Here is a 25,364-nt window from a genome sequence, read left to right as displayed (position 1 = left end):
GATAAAGTGTAATAAAATGAACATTTAAATGTCTATTTCGGATGTTTTCTTCCCACTATTATGAAACAAGACTTTAAGCAACATGTTCAGAAATCCAAATGACAGATACAGAACAGATGTGAAAGCCTTTCCATCTTGCTTTATGTAATTTACATAACATTAAATATAAAATAAAAAATAAATAAAATAAAAAACAGCCAATTTTCCCTTACAGACCAGTTATTCACAATCGCTTTTCGAATCGATTCGTTCGAATCATTCAAACGAACAGATTCGATCATTCAAACGATTCTTTGGCGTTCACTAGTATTCCATCCTCAGCATCAGCAGAAGCATTCGTCCAGAAGATTACTCACACACCAGTTCCGATCTCATTTACTCGGGGATCTGCATATTTATCGGTGTCATTAAGTGAATATTTGCTTTCAAAAGTCTTGCTCAGCTCGTTTAAAGATGTTGGCGTGCACCGAAATGATCACGATGTGTCTCCAGTCTGCGAAGCGCGAGCATCTCCGCTCCAAACTGCAGCAGCATCAGATGCAGGATTCGGTCCACGGACTGTCCATCTTTCACGATGTAAGTAGCCAAATATTCGGGCAATGAGCCCACCGATAGGTCACCATGCAAACATTCACCTTGAACCCAAAAACACAAGTCATTGTGTCACTTCTAGGACAGAGAGAGAGAGAGAGAAAGAGAGAAGGTTGATTGGTGATGCACATGTGAAAATGTATAGTCTTCTTGAAATAGGTTATGCTATAAAGCATTGATTGTTAGGCAGTTTAGGGAGTGAATAATGCAGTGGATGCATTATTGTGAAGCGCAATCATTAACAAAAAAAAAATAATCTACTTAAATAGTGGTCTTATTTTCACTCTTCCCTTGTACATTAGATGTATTACTGTATATATAGCTCATTTGCATATTTAAATAGGCCTAATACATATGTAACATAGCATGTGGCTACAAATGAACATAACATGTCATCTGTTTTAATTTATTAATTAATTTATTCTTTGTGACTCCCCGTAGGCTAATTGTCATTTATGCTTAATGATTATGATGCTTTTATGCCTTACAATTAAAACAACTGCAGCAGCCGCTGGTGAATCATATCAGAGGGAATTGATTGTCACGATTTCCTTCTTTTCTATAATGCAATGTGATATATTCTCTTAAAATGGACAGCTAGATTGTTTGCATGTTTGCTTTTTGTGTAAATTTTAAGCACAAACCTGGCATTTTGATCAGAATTTGTAATCATAATCAAATAGATTTTTTTTTTTTTTTTGAAATCTATTTGTGGTTAAAATATAATCAAGGGTATCGTCAATATTGCATTGCATTGATTCTTATAAATAATCATTTCATCTGTCTTTAATGTGTATTGAATTGTGGCTGTGTAATGTAGAGTCAATGTGACGGTATATTCAGGAACACACATTGGTTTAGGGCTGTTAGTGACAGATAAAAAGTTGCAGATGTTCTCTCAGCAGGGTTAAGTAAGCTGTCATAGAGGGGGTCTGACAGCCGAGGTGAAGTGTGTGTTTGTGTGGTCTTTTCTATGTCTTTAAATTCAACCTGAATTTAGCACATGTTCCTGGTCTTATTTTGCTTGATTCATTAGTGCAATCTTTAATCTAAAAGAATTAAAAGTTGCTAATGTTATTTCCTACAATAGATTTCCATGCATTAAAGGTCAAAAACACTCTCTTCCTCATAAAACCCATTGCACATCATCTCATTTCTCAAAGAGTCTGAAACGGTTCGTTCGAAGATTCTGTCTCTCGAAACCCCTTCTTTGCGAGAGCCTGCTCTGCTCTGATTGGTCAGATGGCCTAGTCTGTTGTGATTGGTCTACCGCTTACAATGTGAGTCGGAAACGATGGCATTGGTTTTACCGTATCAATTCCTCATTCTTTTCATTCCCAGCACAGAAAACGGCATCTTCTCGACAACACGAACCAAATTCTTCCAGTCTCAGCTACAACTACAGTGTTTGAGGGCGGGGCAAAGTAGGGCAGCCAATGAAATCCATAGACTGGCCTTATGCAAATTCGTTACAAACCTGGTGTGTTACGGAAGTGAGACTGGAAATGCTGACGACTCGTTTCAACAGTTCAGAATTGATTCTTTCTTTTAGGAGACAATAACTTCTTCAATATCTTCACAAACAGCTATATTACCCACTTACTTAGTAATATTCTAAAAAGCACTTCAATTTGCTCTGCCTCTTTTTGTTTGACGTCACATTTGGTGAATGTTAACCAGTAGCCAAGTACTATTAATTGTTTTAGGCTGCTGTTGGTTGAAGCAGGGTTTCTAAAATCTTTGACAATAGTTAACGGAAATAATATAGATTAATAATAATATAGACAATGATATCTATGGAAGCTTGTTTCCGCCACAGAATAAAACATTTTAAAAGATAATTGCGACTTTTTATCTCACAATTGCGAGTTTACATCTCACAATTCTGACTTTATTTCTCAGAATTGCGAGATATAAAGTCAGAATTGCGTGAAATAAAGTCGCAATTGCGTGTTATAAAGTCAGAATTGCGGGATATAGTCAGAATTGCGAGATATAAAGTCAGAATTGCGAGATATAAAGTCAGAATTGCGTGAAATAAAGTCAGAATTGCGAGATATTAAGTCAGAATTGCGTGAAATAAAGTCGCAATTGCGTGATATAAAGTCAGAATTGCGGGATATAAAGTCTGAATTGCGAGATATAAAGTCAGAATTGCGAGAAATAAAGTCGCAATTCCATGAAATAAAGTCAGAATTCTGACTTTTTTTCTCGCAATTGCGACTTTATATCATGCAATTCTGACTTTATAACATCTTTTCTCAGAATTGCGGGATATAAAGTCTGAATTGCGAGATATAAAGTCAGAATTGCGAGATATAAAGTCAGAATTGCGTGAAATAAAGTCAGAATTGCGAGATATAAAGTCAGAATTGCATGAAATAAAGTCGCAATTGCGTGTTATAAAGTCAGAATTGCGGGATATAAAGTCTGAATTGCGAGATATAAAGTCAGAATTGCGAGATATAAAGTCAGAATTGCGTGAAATAAAGTCAGAATTGCGAGATATAAAGTCAGAATTGCGTGAAATAAAGTCGCAATTGCGTGATATAAAGTCAGAATTGCGGGATATAAAGTCAGAATTGCGAGATATAAAGTCAGAATTGCGAGATATAAAGTCAGAATTGCGTGAAATAAAGTCAGAATTGCGAGATATAAAGTCAGAATTGCGAGATATAAAGTCAGAATTGCGTGAAATAAAGTCAGAATTGCGAGATATAAAGTCAGAATTGCGTGAAATAAAGTCGCAATTGCGTGATATAAAGTCAGAATTGCGGGATATAAAGTCAGAATTGCGAGATATAAAGTCAGAATTGCGAGATATAAAGTCAGAATTGCGTGAAATAAAGTCAGAATTGCGAGATATAAAGTCAGAATTGCGTGAAATAAAGTCGCAATTGCGTGATATAAAGTCAGAATTGCGGGATATAAAGTCAGAATTGCGTGAAATAAAGTCGCTATTGCGTGATATAAAGTCAGAATTGCGTGATATAAAGTCAGAATTGCGTGAAATAAAGTCGCTATTGCGTGATATAAAGTCAGAATTGCGGGATATAAAGTCTGAATTGCGGGATATAAAGTCTGAATTGTGAGATATAAAGTCAGAATTGCGGGATATAAAGTCTGAATTGCGAGATATAAAGTCAGAATTGCGTGAAATAAAGTCGCAATTCCGTGAAATAAAGTCTGACTTTTTTTCTCGCAATTGCGACTTTATATCATGCAATTCTGACTTTATAACATCTTTTCTCAGAACTGTGAGATATAAAGTCCAATTCTAAGGGGAAAAAAAGACAGACTTTTTTTTTTACCTCAGAATAGTTTATATCTCACAATTAATTCTGACTTTATAACACGCAATTGCGACTTTATATCATGCAATTCTGACTTTATATCTCCCAATTGCGTATTATAAAGTCAGAATTGCGAGATATAAACATGCAATTCTGAGAAAAAAAGTCAGAATTGTGAGATTAAAAAGTCGCAATTACCTTTTTTATTTTTCACTCTATGGCAGAAACAAGCTTCCATAAATATCATATAATAATTGATTTGGAAAAGAAGCATCACCATTGGGATGATATATGAGATGCTCTGCAAGGTAAAGTTGATCTTCCATTGCAAACCGCATTCAGTATAAAATGCCCACTTTTCTTGATCCAGTCAATTCCAGAAGGATTAAATCAAGTCCTGTCCTACATTTTTCTTTAAAATGCTCTTGCACGTCACATTATGGGTTGCAGACACTTCATGTTAACTTTACATGCAGCTCCAGCTTTTCAAGCACTCTTAATTAAGAGCTCGGTGCATGTGTGCCATTGGGAGATATACAAAAAAATCAAAATATCGTGTTTGTGTCTTAAGCTTTCATCCTTCAGCGGGATCTTCTGTGTCTTTGATCATCACAGAAATAACAGAGACGTTTTCTGACAGTTCTGATGGACGTCATGATTAATGTTGAAGGATTTAATCTTTTCTCAGCATGTGATTCAGTCAAATTTACTTTCTGTTTCGACGTTTAATTGAAGAGACAATTGCTAATGTTGCTGTCTTTTGCCTTGCATTTCAGACCATGTTAAAACATCTTCAGGATGTGGAATTATGCATGAAATTAAATATGAGCCTTCTCAAATCCGTACAACATCACCAAAATTGAGTTTTACATTTTATGAAGAGATTTTGGTGCTTGTCTGTGCAAAAAACAATTCTAGACTGTTTTTATAGGAGTAGTAAAAGTGATGCTTGACTTATCAAACAGTCAAATTGAAATTAATAACAGAAAAACATCTCCTCTAATGATCACTGACACATACTGAAATAAATGAGGTACTAATGAAAACATTAAATTAGATTAATAGTTGCTTTTGTCATTAAAACAGACAGTGCGACTCGTGTTAAAAAATCTCTTCTCGCAACACGACGGGCAGAGGTTGTGTTTGTGGGAGGTATTCATTCGCTCCCCGAGGCGATCATTTCTAATCATCTTTCCCGAATCTGCATCTTCAGGAGAAGAGCGAACAGCGCCTTATAATTCCCTCGGCCCGCGTTTGAAGCTCTTGTGCGCTGATCCTGAACCGTGGCTTCTGAAGGAAAAAGAGATTTGGATTAACTAAGATGCTGTCAGGCCTATTTATAAAGCGTGACTCAACTGATATTGTGCTTTGTGAGTCGTTTGTTCTCTTTCTAGTGAACGGAGTCGGTAGGACTCGTGTCTCCCCACTGACTCAACACCTGCCAGAGAGCCATTGGAAACGATCTCTCGGCATGAAGCTCAGATGACCTTTAAAGGACATTGTTAATGATGCATTATCCTGCACTTATCTTTTGGCAATGCACTGTTGTGCATCTGGCTTTTACAAACCTTATTGTGTAATATAAAGCTGAAGAATCAACAGACACGCTGCCTACTCTTCATAAAGCGAGTATATTTCACCTTTTAATCTCCATCTGGGTGTCGTTTTGCTTAGATGAATCTGCTCTGGAGAGATTAGTCAGCGCTGGTTTGAATGCGTGGCTCTCAGCCAAATGCAAATCCTACTATTGGTTTTAGTTCATTCCGTTTGTCTGAATGACATTTTAATTGTGCAAGCCAGTCAGCTGTGTTTTAAAGCTGTTTGTATTTTAATAAGATTGTGAAAATGCACTTTTGCTTCAGAAATGTTAAAGGAATAGGTTATGCAGTAGGGATCACTTTATTTTCTTATTTTGAGCAAAGAAAAAGAAAATTAGGATCATCTTGTAGCTCTTTTCTATGGATGCTTGTTTCTGCCACAGAATAAAAAAATTAATTAATTTTTATCTCACAATTCTGGCTTTATAACAACGCAATTGAGACTATTATTTGCAACACTTACCTTGCAACTCACAATTACGAGTTTATACCATGCAGTTCTGAGGGAACAAGGCAGAATTGCGAAAACTCACAATTGCGATGTAAACTCACAATTGCGAGGACAAATGTCAAAATTGTGAGATAAAAAGTTACAATTACCTTTTGTATTTTTTATTCAGTGACGGTAAAAAGCTTCCATATTTTTTCCAATAGTTCATTGTATACAGTTTAGAGCAAAAAAGCACTTTTTTAGTCTGTACATGAACTTGAATTTTGAAGCTTCGCATGAACTTTTCCTTTCAATTAAAAAAGAGTTTCTAAAGATATAAAATACATCCACTTGCACAGAAACTGCTTGTATGTTGTCAATACTGAGGCCTAGACATAAAATCACTGAGTAGTTTGTCTGAAGGTGACACTCTTAATTCTCTGTTGTTTTGCTGCGTATTTTGAACACTTACAGCTGCGTTTTATAAGATATAATAAATTAGCCACCTGACGATCCCAGAGGAGAAATTCAGCTCTCACAGTGGCACTTATAGACCAGAGCTACAGAAAAGAAGTAATTAGCAGAGGAATGACTTTGTAAAAATAAGCTATTAAATTAAAAAGAAGCATAAAAACCTGCTAATGAGGAAAAAAAGAAAGAGAAATATTAATCCTAAATCTTAGAAATGTTTTCAATACTTGCTGAAAAGGTTTGACATTTTTTCTTTTAAATCTTTGCTTTTAAAAATCTGTTTATGAAAACAAACAGTCTGGCTTTAGATATTATTCATATTTAGCTGTGTTGTACAACTTAATGGTAGAATCATTTTAGTTGACCAAAGAAGAACCTTTCAGTGATCAGTTCTGAAAAGAACAAATCATTTAATAATCCGAAGATAATAATCTTTTTCCACTATAAAGAATCTTTTGCGTTTGGAAAGGATCCATGGATGTTAAAGGCTCTTTATGGATCCATATATGCCAAGAGTGTCACACATATGATCTTTTTTTTTTTTTTTTTTAAATTGACAGGTGAGATAAATGTAAAGTAGCAACAAGAAATGATTCGGGCTCAAGGGCAAAGCGAGTTTCTCTGGCCCAGAACCTTTTATTCTGTAAAAACACATGGATCTGTGTTGTGGAAATATATCAGACACATGTACAGTACGCAGTTCACTCATACACCCTATAATCACCCAATAATCAGAGACCGGGAGGTATTAGCGAAGACTGAGGATCGTAAATAGACTCTTGTGGGCTTGGACTTGAACTGACAGTAACTTTTGCCCATCAGAAGTGAAGGCCAGATGGTGTTAAAAGCACTCGAGGAGTCAAATAAAGACTCTAACAGGGTGCCGACCCCGTCCAGGTGTGAATGAGCCGTGTTTAGCCACCGGATGATTGTACTGTCGACACCTACATAATCCTCAAAGGCAAACTGATCAGAAATCTTCTCAGATGAGTCTCAAGCCTTCACACTGTGATATGTTTGGGCCTGAAGAGCCAGTGGAGGAAGAAGAGTGGTGAAAAACACTTGAGAGACTTTGACGGATGAAAGGATTAGTTGCCCTTGAGAATAGCAACCATTTTCTCTGTTATGATGATCCAGAATACCAGAATTTATGGGTTTCACATTCTTTTAAAAATGTTTTGATCTAAAGGATTCTGCTGAAATGCATAATAAATTGTGCAATTATTGACAAAACAACACTAGCGTTCAAAAGTTTAGGCTCAGAAATATAGAAATGAAAGAGAAATTAATGCTTTGATACAGCAAGGATGCATTAAACCGACCAAGTAAAGACATGTGTAATGTTTCCACAGAAATAATAAGCAGCACAACTGTTTTCGACATTGATAATAATCATAAATGTTTCTTGAGCAGCAAATCATCATCAGAATGATTTCTGAAGGATCATGTGACACTGAAGACTGGAGTAATGATGCTGAAAATTCAGCTTTGATCACAGGAATAAATTACAGTTTGCAATATATTGACATAGAAAACAGCTGATTTAAATTGTAATATTATTTCACAATATTACTGTTTTTACTGTATTTTTATTCAAAGAAATGCAGCCTTGAGGAGCAGAAGAGACTTCTTTCCAAAGCATTTTTAAGATCTCACCGACCATATACCGAGTATTTTGCTTATGTTTATGTGACTAACAGGCTTTAAGAAGGAATCTCAGTTATAATGTCCATCAGTGTTGAAGAGAGAACACCATACAGCTCTAAAGGGGAAGTTCATTAAAGGCCAAATTATGTTTAATATTGATCATCACTGTGCATTTCCATCAATCCTCAATGCTTCTGAATAATGTTCATGTTGATAAACTGCCATTGACTGTTTTTTTTTCATCTTTATCTCTTCACAGATTTTCCGCAGAGCTGACAAAAACGGTGAGTGTGAATCTGACCTTTTGTTGCATCACATTTAAAAGGTTTCTCTTGTTACTTTTACGCAGCGGTTTAACCACAAGTCGAAAAGCAATTTATTTCTCTGTAAATAAAACTTTTGTGTAGTTATTTTGCAAAAATAGCCTGATGCATTTGTTAACAATCTCTCTGGGCACACATGCATTTGAAAGAAAAGTAATGAAACAAGAGAAGATTGTATTGCTCTATTATAGCTCACGAGTTCAAATATCAACATTCCTTAAAAAGAGATTTTTGAATCAATAAAATGAATGTGAATCATTCGATCATGTAAGTAATTATTTTATATTAAGATCTCAACATCTATGCATTAGGCTGAGCTTTTATTCAGAGCAACTAATATCGCATTAAATATACATTTGATCAAATTCATGCATTTCCTGAATCAAACCGGCTAATCTCAGACTTGATTGCAGATTGGTATCTTTATTTGCCTTGATCTTTTAATTGATCTTTATTTGCCTTTCCATTGCTATCTAAGGGATATAATTTCAATAGTATAGATATGCAATATTTCAGTCTTATTTTAATATGAAATTTTTGAATGGAAGTTGTGTGAATATGATTTTACTAGATTGTACAGTTTTCTACTTCAAAACTACACGTTCAACTCAATGTGTTACTTGCCATTTCTTTGTAATTGTTTGTGAAATTGACAAGCAATTTCTAAGTGAAAATTGTTTCTACACCAAACATTTCTCAGCGTCGTTTCTGGAAATGCTATTATAGCCAGTTGCAAAAAACAAAACTTTTCATTTCATGCCGAATGCATGATATCTCTCTCTGAGAGTTTGAAGCCTTAGAGTCCCGCTGGTTCCTCTGTGCCGGAGCCAGTGTCACGAAACCCTGTTTATTCTTCAAAAGGACTTTAATGCATGTGGAGAGAGAGGGCGAAATGAACAGAATGATGCGCTGTCCAAACAAATCAGAAATGAGTGGCTGTCACTGGGACAGCACGAGTCCTTTCAGAGGTCATTACCATTGTTGCAGAATGCCAATTACCTTCTTGCCACTTCAATCATCATTGCCGAGGACAGAGAGAGAAATAGAAAGAGAAGTGGAGTGGGTGAATATAACAGCGTCAGAGAGAATAGGAGCCTGTGTATGTGCTGTGAAACCATAATTAGTGGGCTTTGATAAGGCAGCATCAATATTACTATTGCTCATAGTGAGTTAGTGTCAGTGATTTAAACAAACCCCTGACATTACGTGTATGTTTGCCATTTAACTTGACTGTCTGCATTAAAGTCCCCCTGTAGTCAATCATTTTATCCCTTAAAATAACCGAAATGACGTTTAAACGTTTTTCCTTTCAAAAAATTCTTCATGCCTTAAAATGTCTTGAATGTAACTCGACACCCTCGCCTCATTTAGTATGCGCGGTTCTATGAATATGCAAATGAGCCCCGCCTCCACTCACTCACTCACTCAGCTCAGAGATCCACTGGTTGACGATCACACGTTGATCTGATTGGTTACAAGGTAGTTTGTGACGTCAGAAACACCAGCGATTTCAAAGCGTGTGTTTGAGACTGTCTTTGGTTCACTGCAGTTTTAAGGAGGAAATACTCAGCAATGCTGTCGACTTATGAATTTACACATGGTTTGTCTTAAAGCATATTAAAAACACCACATAGACATTTACACCACAGGGGGACTTTAAAGGAGGGACCTGAGACCATATAATGCATTGGGTCAGTTTTGCACACGTGAAGCTTCTCACTATATTCATAAATCATCATAATACATCTTAAAGCATCTCAGTGAGCTGTTGGTGTCAAACTAGAGCACGGCTGCTAAGTAGAACATTGAGTTAGACGAGTTTTGGGAAATAAAAACATAGTTTGGCTGGTATTCTCCTCTTGAGAGTATATCAAGCTTTTAGTCGAGTTTCAGCTCTCATGTGTGGATTTTGAGCTCAGTGACTTGAAGGAAGATTATTTAAAGATTAGAAGACGAGTTAAAAGCAGCCCGTCCTGCTTCACACTCTCCCACAGGCCTGTGTTTGATGAGTGGATTTGTGCTGGTCAACTTATCCAACTTATCTGGGTTGTGTCTGCTACACTTTGAGGAAGAGATTAGACTGATTAAGACTGCTAATTAACTATAGATAACAGTACTGATAACTAACTGATAGATAACTAACTATAGATAGCAATAAGCGTTGCTATTAATTCAGTATTTTTAAAGGCATTCAATTTGTGAAATATCACTTTTAAGCATTTGTTTTGCTTTATAGGAAAGGCTTTATTTTACTTCTATAATAAAATTAAATACAAAATCATTGTTAATTTCTATAATATTTCGTGCAGTCAAATTGATTAATCACATCTAACATAAAATTTTGTAAATATATAATTATATATTTTTATTATAAAAATATAATTTTTTAAAGTTTAAGTTTTTAATCTAAGGTTTATATTTTATTTTATTTCAGCTTTATTTCAATTTATGAAACGTATGTTTTAGTTTTAGTTAACAATATGCACAATTAATTATTTTTGATTTTTGACAACCCTATAATAATTAATAGTCTAATGTTTGTGTGAAAAATGTTTGGAAATATGGTGAAATTGTATTAGGAAAACAAAGTAGTGCATGTTAAGGGTTAGTTGGGTTATTTAAATTTCAAAGCATCCATCAGTGGCAGATTTAGGCCATTGCTTGTTGATTTCAATGCTCTAACGGTTAGTAATTAATGGTGATGTGTAATTGTATGTATGTTCAAATAGTTTCTGGTGTGTTCAGAGACACGTTATTGGTTGTTTATCTTCATCAAAAGTTGGACGTTCATCTGCGACCCAAAAACTTGGGTTTGCAAGTTTGTTTTACTAATTCCAGCCCGACGCAGTTATCATTTTCACGTCCTGTGCCACGTTGTTTAAATATCGAATGCATTTGCGCTCATGGGCTGCTGGTCTGAAAACGAGGTGTGTGTTCAGGCGCATTATTGGCACATTTGTTATTTAAAGAGTGCATTAGTAATGTGCACCTATACGTGGGTCCACAACACACATACACTCACTGCTTATTAAACACACAGGGACGCACAGCAGCACACAAATATGCCAAATATAAAAATGAAAGGATTACAATATAAAATATTAATATTGTTTAAAGATATGGTTGAATCCGGCTTGTCCCGTAGATGGTATAAAGCTTTAACCTCGCGCATGAGCAGATCTGTTTGCTGTCTAGCGAAGCGTCCAGTTTTTCATGTAAATAGTGAATATGCCATGGCTCGAGCGCGACTGGCTTTTAAAGAGAATTGGAGATGACACTCGATGACATTGGTTTATTGCACGTTACGCACAATACAAACCCATTACTCATTAAGTTAATAGAGACAACCCTTTTAGACCATGCGCCGCACGCGCCGACCATTTGTCCCATTATTAAACTAGCAAAAGGAGATTCGGACACGACCTATGTGCACTTGCACCCTGCATTTTAGACCATGCGCTTAGATCGTTAAATAGGGCCCATTATTTTGTTTTCTTTGCTCCAACTTTGAGATGACATACTTTTCCTTTAAAATCAAGTAACTGCTTGAATATTCTGGTTGTAGTTTGTTCTTCTACTAACTGTGTCACCCCACAGTCGTGTGCGTTGCGTAACTGAATCATATTGCCTGAAAGAAGGTCAGTTTCAGCATCTGCCTGAGCCCGTCGCTGCTGCCAATCGGATGACAAACAGCACGTCAAGCATGTCTACGGCCCCTTCGGCAGGGCCCGAAATACTGGAGCTGTCAGCACAGACACACAGAGAGCGAATGAGAGGGAATGTAATGAAAAAGGCCTACGAGAGACAAAACAGGCTGTGAACGCCCACTGCGACTGTCTCTTCACTTACAACCAGCACTTTCCCTTCTGCTCTTCTGCATCTTCCTTGCACAAATTAGCCCGTTTGGAAATGTTCTTGCTTTCTGTCTGCATATTCATCATTTTCCTGTCCTTTAAACCCTCGTCCTCTCCCCCTAAATCCCTTCTTTATTCCCCTCTCTCTCTCTCTCTCTCTCTCTCTCTCTGCGTGTTCCTGTTTCTTTCAGCGCTCAGACAAACAGACAGATTGGCTGGGGCTTCAGAGTGTTTCTCTGCTCACGTTGCATCTGTTGACTCAATCTGACAGCAATGCTGGTCGAGAGCAAACCTCTCAGAACTCGAGAGGAAGAAAGATGAGGAAAGATGAGTGTGATAATGAGGATGCTGAAAGTATCAGGAAAGAGGAAAAGGAGACGATTGTGTTAAAAGTGAATCATGTCACAAATAGAGAAAATTGTGCGATTCAATGAATTGGTCATACGTTTCTTTGAGGCTTCTCTGAGTGGTGTGTTTAAGTCAGTCGTGAATGATTCCTCAATGATTTGTTGAGGAGAGGTGTGCGCTTACTTTATTATGTGATCGGATTTCCAAGACATACAGAATCTAGAGACCAGAATATAATTGGCAGATTAGAGTAGGGACCAGTAAAATCCTAGCAACCATTCAGAACATTCTAGCAACAATTCAGAACATTCTAGCAACCAAGAACATTCTAGCAACCATTCAGAACAACCATTCAGAACATTCTAGCAACCATGTAGAACATTCTAGCAACCATTCAGAACATTCTAGCAACCATTCAGAACATTCTAGCAATCATTCAGAACAACCATTCAGAACATTCTAGCAATCATTCAGAACATTCTAGCAACCATGTAGAACATTATAGCAACCAAGAACATTCTAGCAACCATTCAGAACAACCATTCAGAACATTCTAGCAACCATTCAGAACAACCATTCAGAACATTCTAGCAACCATTCAGAACATTCTAGCAACCATTCAGAACAACCATTCAGAACATTCTAGCAACCAAGAACATTCTAGCAACCATTCAGAACAACCATTCAGAACATTCTAGTAACCATTCAGAACATTCTAGCAACCATTCAGAACAACCATTCAGAACATTCTAGTAACCATTCAGAACATTCTAGCAACCATTCAGAACAACCATTCAGAACATTCTAGTAACCATTCAGAACATTCTAGCAATCATTCAGAACATTCTAGCAACCATGTAGAACATTCTAGCAACCATGTAGAACATTCTAGCAACCATGTAGAACATTCTAGCAACCATTCAGAACATTCTAGCAACCATTCAGAACATCCTAGCAACCATTCAGAACATTCTAGCAACCATGTAGAACATTCTAGCAACCATGTAGAACATTCTAGCAACCATGTAGAACATTCTAGCAACCATTCAGAACATTCTAGCAACCATTCAGAACATCCTAGCAACCATTCAGAACATTCTAGCAACCATGTAGAACATTCTAGCAACCATTCAGAACATTCTAGCAACCATGTAGAACATTCTAGCAACCATGTAGAACATTCTAGCAACCATTCAGAACATTCTAGCAACCATTCAGAACATCCTAGCAACCATTCAGAACATTCTACTGATGACTCAATATATATATAAGTTCACAATACTCATATGTATTTATTTTTAAACTTAAATGGTTTGCCGCAATCAGTTTCCTCAATCGGTTTGAGTTGAGTTAACTTGTTGGGTTTTTCAGTGGTTGAAATTTTCCATTTAAATATCGCCATCGGCTGATTCGTTTTTCTGTTTGGCCGATGTGTCGGAAGCGGGACTTTTATTATGATGGCATAATGTATTTTCCCAGCGCTGAGAACGCCAGCGCCTGAGCAAAGAGCTCCCATTCTCCATCTATATTACGGTCTTACAAAGAATACACAAACAAAGCAAGTAAACAGTGTGCGACAAGTAGAAAACCCTAGATTTTAAACTATGCTTTGCTGAGTTGCCCATGTCATTTTCACTGTGCGCTGTACTTTTATTGTATTTTTGCACTATTGATTTTTGTTTCATCCGAGGCACTGCCTCTCTTATCTTACCCGAGTTGAATTATCTGTGAAAACTGCACTTTTGGAGATCTGTTCTGAGTAGTGAAGTTTCATACTGAGATGAAAAATTACATGTGAAGACTTCAATTCTCCAGCGAGAGCCACCGAATGAGAAATAGCTTAAAGAAGCAGATGACTGGAGGTTTTGTGCTGAAATAAAGCATTGTCTTGGCAGAAGCCAGAGACTGTCCTGTGAATTCATTTGAAAGAATTTCCTTTTGAACCACGTCTTCAGAAAAAAAAAAAAATGTTTTCTTTGTTCAAAGGAAAGATACTGCCTCTTTTAAAATGTGCTTTTAAATATTCAGATGATACTGTCTTTTCCTTCTTATGTGGAAATAAAGCTACTTTAAGCATAAAATATTAATACACAGAATTATCACTGGTTAGGTGTTTGCAGCGTCTCGTTACTGCAGGGCGATTGTGTCACTCATACATAAATGAATAATTCTGCATCCAAAATTCTCATAAACTATTTCAATGTCTTCGTCTTGGACTTCAATATGTTGTAAGCTGACAGCAAGATGACATTCGTGTTCATGCAGAGATGTATGAATCATAATTTTCTCAATTTTTTTTTTGTTAGACCTCCATCATATAGAAAATGAATGACTCAGAAAGTCTCCTTCACACTGGCATTCAGCCATTTCTCCCATTGTGACCGCGGTGAGATGCGATGTACGTTTAAGCCTCAAAGAAACCCTTGGCCATTGTTTTGGATCCTTCCAGCGAGGGGCAAACGTGGGCACGAGAAAAGAGACGTGTGTGTGTGCTATTGAAGCGCTAAAGGTTCTGGATGGACTGCTGGGTCTCTCCTGGTGAACACCTGCTGACATTTGACACAATCACTCATGGACTTTTGTTAAGGTTTATCCACTGAACACCTCCAGGCCGTGGAGAGCTAATTTGCATGCAGTGTGAATATATTTAATTATGGTGCAGTACAAAAAAATACCTGGTAATTTTGTTGCACCATCAAAAGAAAAAAAAGAAGTAAAACTCAAGTGTAATTTAAATTAAGCGATGAGCCAGTTGCACAGCATTTTTGTTGGTTAATTTAGAACTGGTTTGATGTGCTTGTGTGTAAAGATATTGAGGGCGGATACACTAAACTATTGCATCTGCATAATTTTCCCATGCAATCAGAACTAATTTTGTCCTTTCGTGAAACAGCCCTAAAGGTGCATGGAAAAAAACTGCACTGTTAGCGTCAGTAAATGTTTTTAAATGCCTAAACCGTGCATTTCTGAAGCGCAGATGCGTGAAACAAATCAGGCTTTAACAGAACAAATTCCTGAAGTGACTGCAGCAGACGAGGCTGTGTCACATTGCTTCATCCTTGCTAGAGGAGATGTGTTTGAAGCTCAGCATGGAATGGGTGGGGAACGCTTTGGAAGATGCATTAGAGAATGTTGATCCGCAGACAACAGCGCAGAATGGCACATTAGTTTGAGACTAAATCAGGCAGAGCAGCGGAGTAGATAAAAGTCTCCTGAGAGCCGGACTGTTTTCTCCAGTGCCTCCATTAAACCAGGAGAGCCGCGATCTATCTGACTGCAGATTGAGCTCTTACTGGACTTCAGAGATCACTCACAATTAAACTTTGACCTAGAAACGTCAGGCGATGTTTGGCAAGAAAACAAAGCAAATGTTCACAATCCAAACCAATGATGAAAACTGTACGTTCAGGCTCAATTACTTATTTTTTTTAAAGAGGATATTTTAATTACCAGTCTAAACACACTTGACCCTGGCATGTTCATCATAAGATCATTGACAAATGTTTTTAATAACATTTCATATATTGCATTTTTGTGTACATTGCATATTTTTTATGCATTAGTATTAACATTTTAACATACTTTTACCATCCAAATCATGCGTCACACCATTTGAGATGTAATATACACATGATATATATTTGTATATGCAAATGATTCATTAGTTTTTGAAAATATAATATATTTTTATTTGTATAATTAAATATATTTTTGATTATACATACTGTGCAAATATTTGGAGATTTTTAATGTTTTAAAAGAAGTCTCTTCTGCTTACCAAGCTACATTTATTTGATCCAAAAAATACAGTAAAAATTATCAAATATTATTACAATATAAAAATAAGTGTTCTCTATGTGAATATATAGTAAAGTGTAATTTATTCCTGTGATCAAAGGTGAATTTTTAGCATCATTACTCCAGTCTTCAGAGTCATAATCATTTCTGATTATTATCAGTGTTGAAAAAGTTTTTTTGTGGAATTTTATATACTACTGGTATATTAATATAATTATTTTCAGGATTATTTGATTAATGTAAATTGCAAAACAACAGAATTTATTTGAAATATTTTACTGTCACTTTTTTGCACCAATGCATCCTTGGTAAATAAAAATATTAAATTATATAGTTTTTTTTTCTTACAGATCCTAAACATTTTAACAGTAGCATATCACTTTATTCACTTTTGTGTAATATTTCAGATATACATATTTAACTTCAGGAATGAATGCTAGTGACCCGGATTGGTATTGAAAATTCAGTTGAGATCAGCGAACAGTTTTTTCTCTGTTATACAAAAACAAATATATCACATTTACTCTTGTGTCTGCTATTTGTGTATAACCCAATTCAGTGACACACTAAATTTCTAGGATCCAAATGCTAATCCAGATATGCCTTGGAGATTACAGAAGTCCTCTGAGAGAAAACAAACCCGCTGATACTGTAACTGGACTCATTCTTGCTGAGGTTTCTTCCAACCTAATTACATTTCTGGTCAAGATGTAAATGATCTTGTTTTTCTTCTTAAGTGCATCTTTGGCTGGCTAGTGTGTATTTTTATTATCCAGAGACGGCTCTGATTCTGGTCATGCCGTCTGTTGTGAAGAGACTGAACGCAGATGGCCATTAACTTTGCTCTTGAATTAACTGGAGATGTTGGAGAGTTTTCTAATGCTCTGAATATGTTCAGTCCTTGTGTAATTAAGTGTCCATTTGGCCTCAAAAATGTTGTTTTTAACTTAAAAACATTCAAAGCTCGTTCATGCGTCGCAGTGAAATTGCACTTTTGTGGATCAGACGGTTATTTGAAGAAGTCTCGCTGCTTATGTGTGCATGGATTTCTTTTTCAAGTATAAATATAAACCTCTGTGTGAGTTTTAGTGAATTGTAAGTCTGATAATCTTTTTGACAGCATCAGTCTAAAGATTGCTCTTTTTGACTCGTCAGGAGTTGATGTCTAGATCAGAATGATGTGTGCTTTGTAAATGATGAGTATTTTACTTCTTTCTGAAAGAAACTGGTCTGATCTCTGGCTCTGGAGACACAGCGCTTCTCTTTGCAATCGGTCTTTGATTTATGCCCCATGTTTTATAAAAGTTATCAGAGGCTCACATGCAGGCTACTTTATATTTCACTATTTAATATTAATCATTTTCTCAGAATCTCAGTCTAATCTTCTTTAACCCTAAAAAGCATGATGAACATGATCAAAACTTTGCAAGTGAAAGAGTTTTAGTATAATTGTGCAAACGTCCACCTTCAGCTCGTGCTTCGCGTGTCATTTTTGATCTGAAACCTGATTTTTATAAAGTAAACATAAGGATAACTTTGATATTGTTAGTAATATTTGAAGATGAACACTCATGGGTATCAAATATGATCATCAGGATTCTGAGGAAGGTTTATTTGTTCATCTCTCAATCATCATTGTATTGCATTGCATTATACGTTTTAAAACTACAGAGCTTTGATCATAAACTATAAGCATTTAAATATGAGATATTGACAGATATTGATATTTATGTGCATAAGTATCTGCTATACTGTTATAAAGATCTCATTTACAAGCATTAGAATATCATCTAATGACATATGAGAACGAAATATATACTCAGGTCCAGCAGCGTAATAATAATAAAAAAGACTTAATACACTAAATTTAAAAATAACTTCCTAAACAAGTTATTTAGTAGTTTACTTAGTAAACTTCATCTTACGATGTGAGCCATAAAAGCCTGACGTATCAAATATGATACTCAACAACAATATAAAAACATGCAAACCTGTTCCATTTAAAGAAAATTCTAGATCTTTTGGTTACACTTTATTTTAAGGTGTCATTGTTACAGTGTAATTATATATTTAAGTTCTGAGTAATATTAATTAACTACATGTACTATAGGGTTAGGATAGGATTAGGATCTGCTTGAGGGTTAGTTGCATGTAATTATGCATAATTTACTGTTATTACTATGGTAAGTAGATGTAACATATGTAACAAGGACACTGTAAAATATTTTTTTTTTTTTAATTTCACATGTCAGACAGGGTTAAGCATATCACAGAGATTTAGCATTTAGTATTTCTCCTAAATCCTTTTTGCACATCATTTTCTAGTTAATATTTGCTTTATATTTGATTTTTAGATATTAGATCTAGAGTTTTCCACGTTCTGAAAGTCGAGTCAAACGTCACGATTGACGTGGAGCTCAAGTGTCATCAAACCCCAAATGCACAAGTGGAGGGCTGAAAGAATCCGGTGTCTTTCGGGAGGCTGATGAATGTCAGAGAGCCGAATGTTCAGAGAGGAAGTGATGTAGACGGTCTGTCAGCCGTGAATCAATGAGTGCTGTGTCACATATTGGCATGTAAATCCCCCTTTCTTCTCTTTGGGCTCTTGATGGATGACACGTTCTGCACTTTACCTAATAATAAGAGCAGATGCACTGACGGCAGATGGTAGTTCACGGATCAGGGTTGATCTACGACATCTGCCGTCAGTGAAAAGCATTGCCAGGTGTTTATCTGACCTGAGAAAGACAGTCACCGTGGGCTGAGGAGAATATATATATTCCAGCCAGCGTTTCTGGTCCATTCACCAACTGTGTGATGTGTAATGCACACAAAACTGGAAAGATTGTGCGAACATTGCAAGCTACGTCTCAATTTCTAGGAGTCGAAGTGCACAGTTTTGCATCAGGCCATCAAATTTACTAGTGAAGTGAAGGGTAACTCATTTCCAAAGTTTGCATGGTTTGTGGCATCAAAACAACGCAATATAAAATATAAATACATACATATGTGTATATATATGAAGAGTTCAGATGCAAAAACTTCTAAGTGCCATCTGAAATTTTCTTCTAGAATGATTATGAAGCTCATTTATTTAAGTTCAGTAATTTCACTTAAATGGCAATTAATAGGTAATTATCATTGCCATTTAAGTGAAATTATTAAACTTAAATATACGAGCTTCATAAAAATTATCATTCTAGAAGAAAATTTCAGATGGCACCTAGTTTTTGCATCTGAACTCTTCATAGTATATATATAACGGTTAGTTCTTATGTCAAATCCATAAGACTTTCGCTCATCTTTGGAACACAAATTAAGATATTTTTAATTAAATCTGGATTTATTTTATGAATTTTTTGTATCGTCAGAGTTTTGGATGTATAGACTTTCAATGGAAGGACAGAAATCTCTCAGATTTCATTAAATACCTTCATTTGTGTTCAGAAGATGAACAAAAGTCTTACGAGTTTGAAATGACATGAGGGTAATTAATGACATAATTTTCATTTTTAGGTGAACTAACCCTTTAATGTACACAAACTTGTTGTTTTTTGTTAAATCTGCCTTTAAATACCACATAAAAGCAGAGATTGTTGTGATTGGTCGCTTTGCATGTCCATCAGCCGGTCTCTTTCTGTCTAAATGGATTTATTGCTTTAAAGCCCTTCTAGATGAAAAGTGATTCCGAGCATCGACATAGAATTTATGCACTACTAAATTAAATGGAAAAAGGTTTTTCTTGATAATTAGCATTCCTATCAGATACATTTTTAATGCGCTAAACCTATTTCGCACAAAAAAAAAGAAAAAAATCTTGGCAACAGCTGTGTGTGCTGATTTTCTCGTGTGTCTTCTTGCAGACGACGGCAAGCTGTCCTTCGAGGAGTTCAAAGCCTATTTTGCAGACGGGATTCTCACCACCGACGAGCTGCGCGAGCTGTTCTACTCCATCGACGGACGGCAAACAAAGTATACACTTCAACCATCACTAACACACACAGCCAACTCACTGCACACACTGCACACAGTACAAGAGTGCAAAAACTCTCATTTCAAAGTTTCATTTAAAGGATTTCGGCTTATTATATATTGCAACATATTTACAAAACTCAGTGCTATTTTTCTAGTGCAATTAATGCAATTAATATTTAATTAGAAGGCTAGCTGAATGTTATTTTAAATAGACCTTCGTCTGAGTTTTTAATTAATCATGGCTGCAGTAAATCATGAAATGATGATTAAATGATGGAGAAGAGCGTTATGATCATATCTCTCCCGATGCACGTTGTGTTCGAGAACACAGTCTGCTGTTTAAGATCGATTTGGGTGCTTTTGAAGTGAGAAGTAATATTCCTTTACATGTAATATGAAATATTATATTGTCTAATTATGTTTATTGCAATAAATCAACAGTTTGCAATATACAGTGGAGAATACATCTGTATCTATTCAGATGGTGTCGCTCAAGTTCTGCTTTTAAAGAGATAGTTCACCTAACAATTAAATTCAAAAATCATTTACTCACCCTAATGCCATTCCTGATGTATTTGACTTTCTTTCAAGATTTTTTGTCAAGATTTTTAGGAAAATAATTCATCTCTGTGAGTCCATAATACAGTAATGCCATTGAATTTGAGATCTTTAAGATCGATTTGGGTGTTTTTGTGATGCTGTACAGTCACATTAAAGTCACATGATTGTTGCTTCCTCCAAACGCGACCTGCACTAATTATTAGTGCCTTTTTGCATCGTTATCTGATTTGCATGATTCCATTAGTGAATCAAAACAACGCAAACAGAGCGTGCATCAGTAGGCGCAGTTCATGCGTAGTGAACTCCCACCACTGGTTATCTGTGAGTTGAGGTGACCTGTATCCTTAGCAACCTTACATTTTCGTTCCCTAATTAGTTGCCTTTCAGAGAGGCGTGATTATGTTGCGCCGCATGCCATAGCTTTTTTTGAAGCATCAGGAACGAAAACGAACAAGCAATCGAACGTTGACGCGCAGGAGGATCAAAGTATTTCCGGAGGTGGCGTGTATGAATCAAAGCATGGAGAATTGTGTGCCAGGAAGCCAAGGAATCGACAGAACAAAGGAGCAAATTTGATTTCACACAGAACTGCATTGCAGAGCTGCCACACACACACACGCACGCACACGCACACACACAGGGCCACAAAGTTCAAAGCTCAGATTTTCCTCTAAAAATGGAGCATATTTCTGCAATCAGTCGGAATGGTCGCTGGGTAATTACTGTATTCAGAAGCCCGTAGTAAATTAGTCTAGTCAAGTTAGAGTCTAAAATAGGTCTGCTTCATGCAAAGCGTGCGTCTCAGTTCGTTTTAAACAGCTCCCGTCCTCATTACGCCGTTAAACCAGTCGGTTGATTTACAGACCCCTGGGAAATATTCAATGCGAAAATGACCTTATTTTTTTCCTTTATTTCATGGATAAATGTACCTGCTGGAATTTGTGTTAGTGGCTGTGAATCGGTCGTACTGTACGGCCACACATGCAAACTTTAAAGATTATGTGATTTTTTTTATGTGACACTTTTTACATTATTATTGCAAAGTCTTGTTATGAATGATTCAGCTGACTTCTCATTAACCAAACCCTTCTGTCATATAGAGACACTTTTCACCATCCAGTCAATTTCCAGATGGATAAAATCCATCAAAATGCATCAGTTTGCATTAGTGACCCTATTCCATAGGCATTTATTAAATATGATCAAATGTTTTATGCTAGGTTCAGTTTACAGAATATTTTTACGATAGTCACTGTGCCAGATTATGCGATGCACACCCAATCATCGCATGCCGTCTTCAATGTGTTTTGCACTGGCTGTCTTTCATTGCATAATTCCACCTATATCATCATCTCTCTTTTGTTTCGGCATGTAATAATATAATATAATATAAGTATATTATATTTATTATGTTCTATACTTTTATAATATATAATATAATATTAAATTTAGAATTTGAAAAATGCATGCATTTATTTGGAAATTTGAATGGAGATTTATTTGGAAAGCTCAGATTTTATTTATTTTGACATCCCAGATGTGGCAGAACCCGTCTTGGGGGACCAGAATAAATGAATAAACATGCTAGCCTTTCAGTCATGACGTCACGTTGGTTGTCGTCCACTATACGAGATAAAACGATCGATTCTTATGGAGGCCAACAGGGCCAAATGTTGGGCCTAATGGCTTTCCATAGATTCGTTCATCTTGACGCCCATTGTCGTTTACGAATCACCACAACACCGTATGCCAGACGGATCCGGCTGATATCATGAAGTCTGAGCATTAGTCTGTGGATGGTAGTGTGCTAATAGACACCAGTTTGGACACAATGCAATTCAATTACCCAATTCATTCAACTAGTCCCTTTTCTCCTTTTGCTTTTTCCGTCCCTCAGTCTCAGCGAAATATTAAAAGTCCATTAATGCTATCAGGGAGCACTCAAAGCAAATTCAGCCAATTATTTCGCCTCACACATAATTGTGTTTTGGCTGCGATGGCGATTTAATGTGACAACACAACACAACACGTACTGGGGTATTTGTAGATCTGTTTTCATCTGCAGAAGAATATGAATGTGGAGTTCAGCATGAAATGCACAATCCGAGAGGTGTGGGATGGTGTGACTGTGTGAGGCTTTATTCTTTGGCATGTTTCCTCCATACCAGTAACTCATGGAGATTATCTGCATCTTCGGTTTTAGGGTCACCTCATTTTATAATGGTAATGCACAGTATTCTTATGTCATAACTTCCAAATAAATGCATGTATTTTTTAAATTCTAAATGTAATATTATATTATATATTATAAAAGTATATAATATATTATAAAAGTATATAATATAATATAATATAATATAATATAATATAATATAATATAATATAATATAATATAATATAATATAATATAATATAATATATTACTTATTATATTATATATTATATTATAAACCGCTTCATCCTCTGCAGTGTCACTGGGATGTTGGAACCTAATATTATATTATATTATATTATATTATATTATATTATATTATATTATATTATATTATATTATATTATATTATATTATATTATATTATATTATATTATATTATATTATATTATATTATAAAGTTCAGGGAAAGCAAATTGAAGATGATTGTGCCATTGCTACTACTTTTAATAGTTTTTTATTAACTCAGTGAAAGAATTAGGGGAAAATTTTTCGAGAAGGGAAATAAATATTAGTCCGATTGATGATGCAGGTGAAGGTTTTAATCTAAGACAAATGAAATGCAAGTCAACAAAGTTATTTGCTCGTTGAAAATTTCTAAATGTAGAGATGCTCATCAATTGGATACTATGTTTGTTAAGATATTTTAACCCCTTGCCATCACTCATTTAATTAACTCATTTGAATGGTGTTTTTCCTACTGCGTGGAAACAAGCCATTGTTATTCCTATTTTTAAATCTGGAGATTGTTATGAAGCTAGTAATTATAGACCCATAAGCATACTGCCAGAATTCTCAAAGGTTGCAGAGAAGAACAACTGACATCCCATCTTAACACAGTTAAGTCTGGATTATATTGTATGCAGTTTGGTTTCAGAGTCATTCTACTGAAACAGCTTTACATTTAATAGAGCAAATACAATTTAAAGTTGAAAAAGGAGGATTTGTTGGTGGCATATTTTTGATTTACGTAAAGCCTTTGATACAGTTAATCATGCAGTTCTCCTTTATAAAGTGTCTACATTTCAGTTTTCATCTGAAGCTTTAGCATGGGTATCCTCATATTTACTTACAGATAAATACATATTTATTTTGTAGAGAACAATGTGTAAAAATTAAAGGGGTTAAGTCCTGCAATTTACATTATGCAATGGGTGTACCCCAAGGATCAGTGTTAGGTCCCTTATTATTTAGTCTGTATATTAATGATCTCCCGCAACAGTGCAAATGTTTGCTGATGATACTGTTAGTTTTACACATGCAATTACAGCAGTGTTAGCAGCTGAGAAGTTAAAAGCTGCTAGAGAAGGGATTGCACAGTGGCCGGATCAATCATGTCTTAGCTTGAACATTAGTAAAACAAAAGGAATTTTTTTTTCTCAAAAACAAATGTTAAATCTCCTGATGTTGCTTTTTTAATGGTGAAAAGATAGAAGTAGTTAATGAGTTCAATTATCTTGACATAATATTGGACTGAAATCTCAGTTTTAAAAAACATGTAAAGAAAACGGTGAGGAATATTAAATATAACTTGGCAAATTTTAGACAAATTAGACAATGTCTCTCTGTTGATGTAGCTAAGACTTTTATGCATACTACAATCCTTTCTCACATGTCTTGTTATTAACTGTGATTAAACCCTTAAAATCTATATAAACAGGCAATACATTTTTTACATTAAAAACCTAATCATTTTCATTATTGTAGGATCATAGAGAAACATCATTTTTTGAACTTTGACAATTTTAGACTTTTTTCAAGTTTGTGTATGGTTTATAAGCTCTTAATGGCTTGGCTCCTTCTCTATTATGTGACTTTGTTGATTTTCGCTCTGAAAACTCTGTGAGATCTACCAGATTATCATCCATGAGTAATTGTCTGGTTCCCTTTCGTCGTTCTGCATTTGGACTATCGTCTTTCGCAGTGAAAGCTATAATCAGTGGAATGCCCAGAGGATATTAAAGGGTGCAAAGCTCTTGGTCTTTTTAAATTGAAGTTAAACATTTTTTTTTAAATCGAACCAGCTCTGTAAACATTGAGATTTTTGCAGTTTAATTGAGTTTAGTTTTTTTTTTTTTTTTTTTTTGTGACCCTGATAGTATGTGTGTATGTTTTTATTGTATGTGAACACATAGGCATTGTGTCTGTGTAATTGTATGTTAGTTGTCCTGCCTGGGGACTAGGGAAGAAAATTAGCCTTTGGCTAAATCCGGTACAATGCATGATATGGAAACATTTATGTTAAAATTTGTACATGGTCCCT

The 25,364-nt window shown here is 35.6% G+C and overlaps 1 protein-coding gene across 1 annotated transcript in view; it reads left to right on the top strand.

The window, feature by feature from the left end:
• Window positions 1–453: 453 nt before the first annotated feature.
• necab3 (N-terminal EF-hand calcium binding protein 3) overlaps window positions 454–25,364 on the top strand; it is a gene marked incomplete at both ends in the record, with an annotated part of 46,922 nt that continues 22,011 nt past the window's right edge. Inside the window, 3 exons of the mRNA XM_081380901.1 lie at window positions 454–576; window positions 8,290–8,314; window positions 20,217–20,325. Of these exons, the coding sequence (XP_081237027.1) occupies window positions 454–576; window positions 8,290–8,314; window positions 20,217–20,325 (257 nt within the window). The remainder of the gene's footprint in view (window positions 577–8,289; window positions 8,315–20,216; window positions 20,326–25,364) is intronic.

This window comes from Scardinius erythrophthalmus (genome assembly GCF_964197995.2).
Source record: "Scardinius erythrophthalmus genome assembly, chromosome: 12".
NCBI lineage: Eukaryota > Metazoa > Chordata > Actinopteri > Cypriniformes > Leuciscidae > Scardinius > Scardinius erythrophthalmus.
The sequence above is the reverse complement of the archived record's forward strand: the minus strand, read 5'-3'. Positions and strand labels throughout refer to the sequence as shown.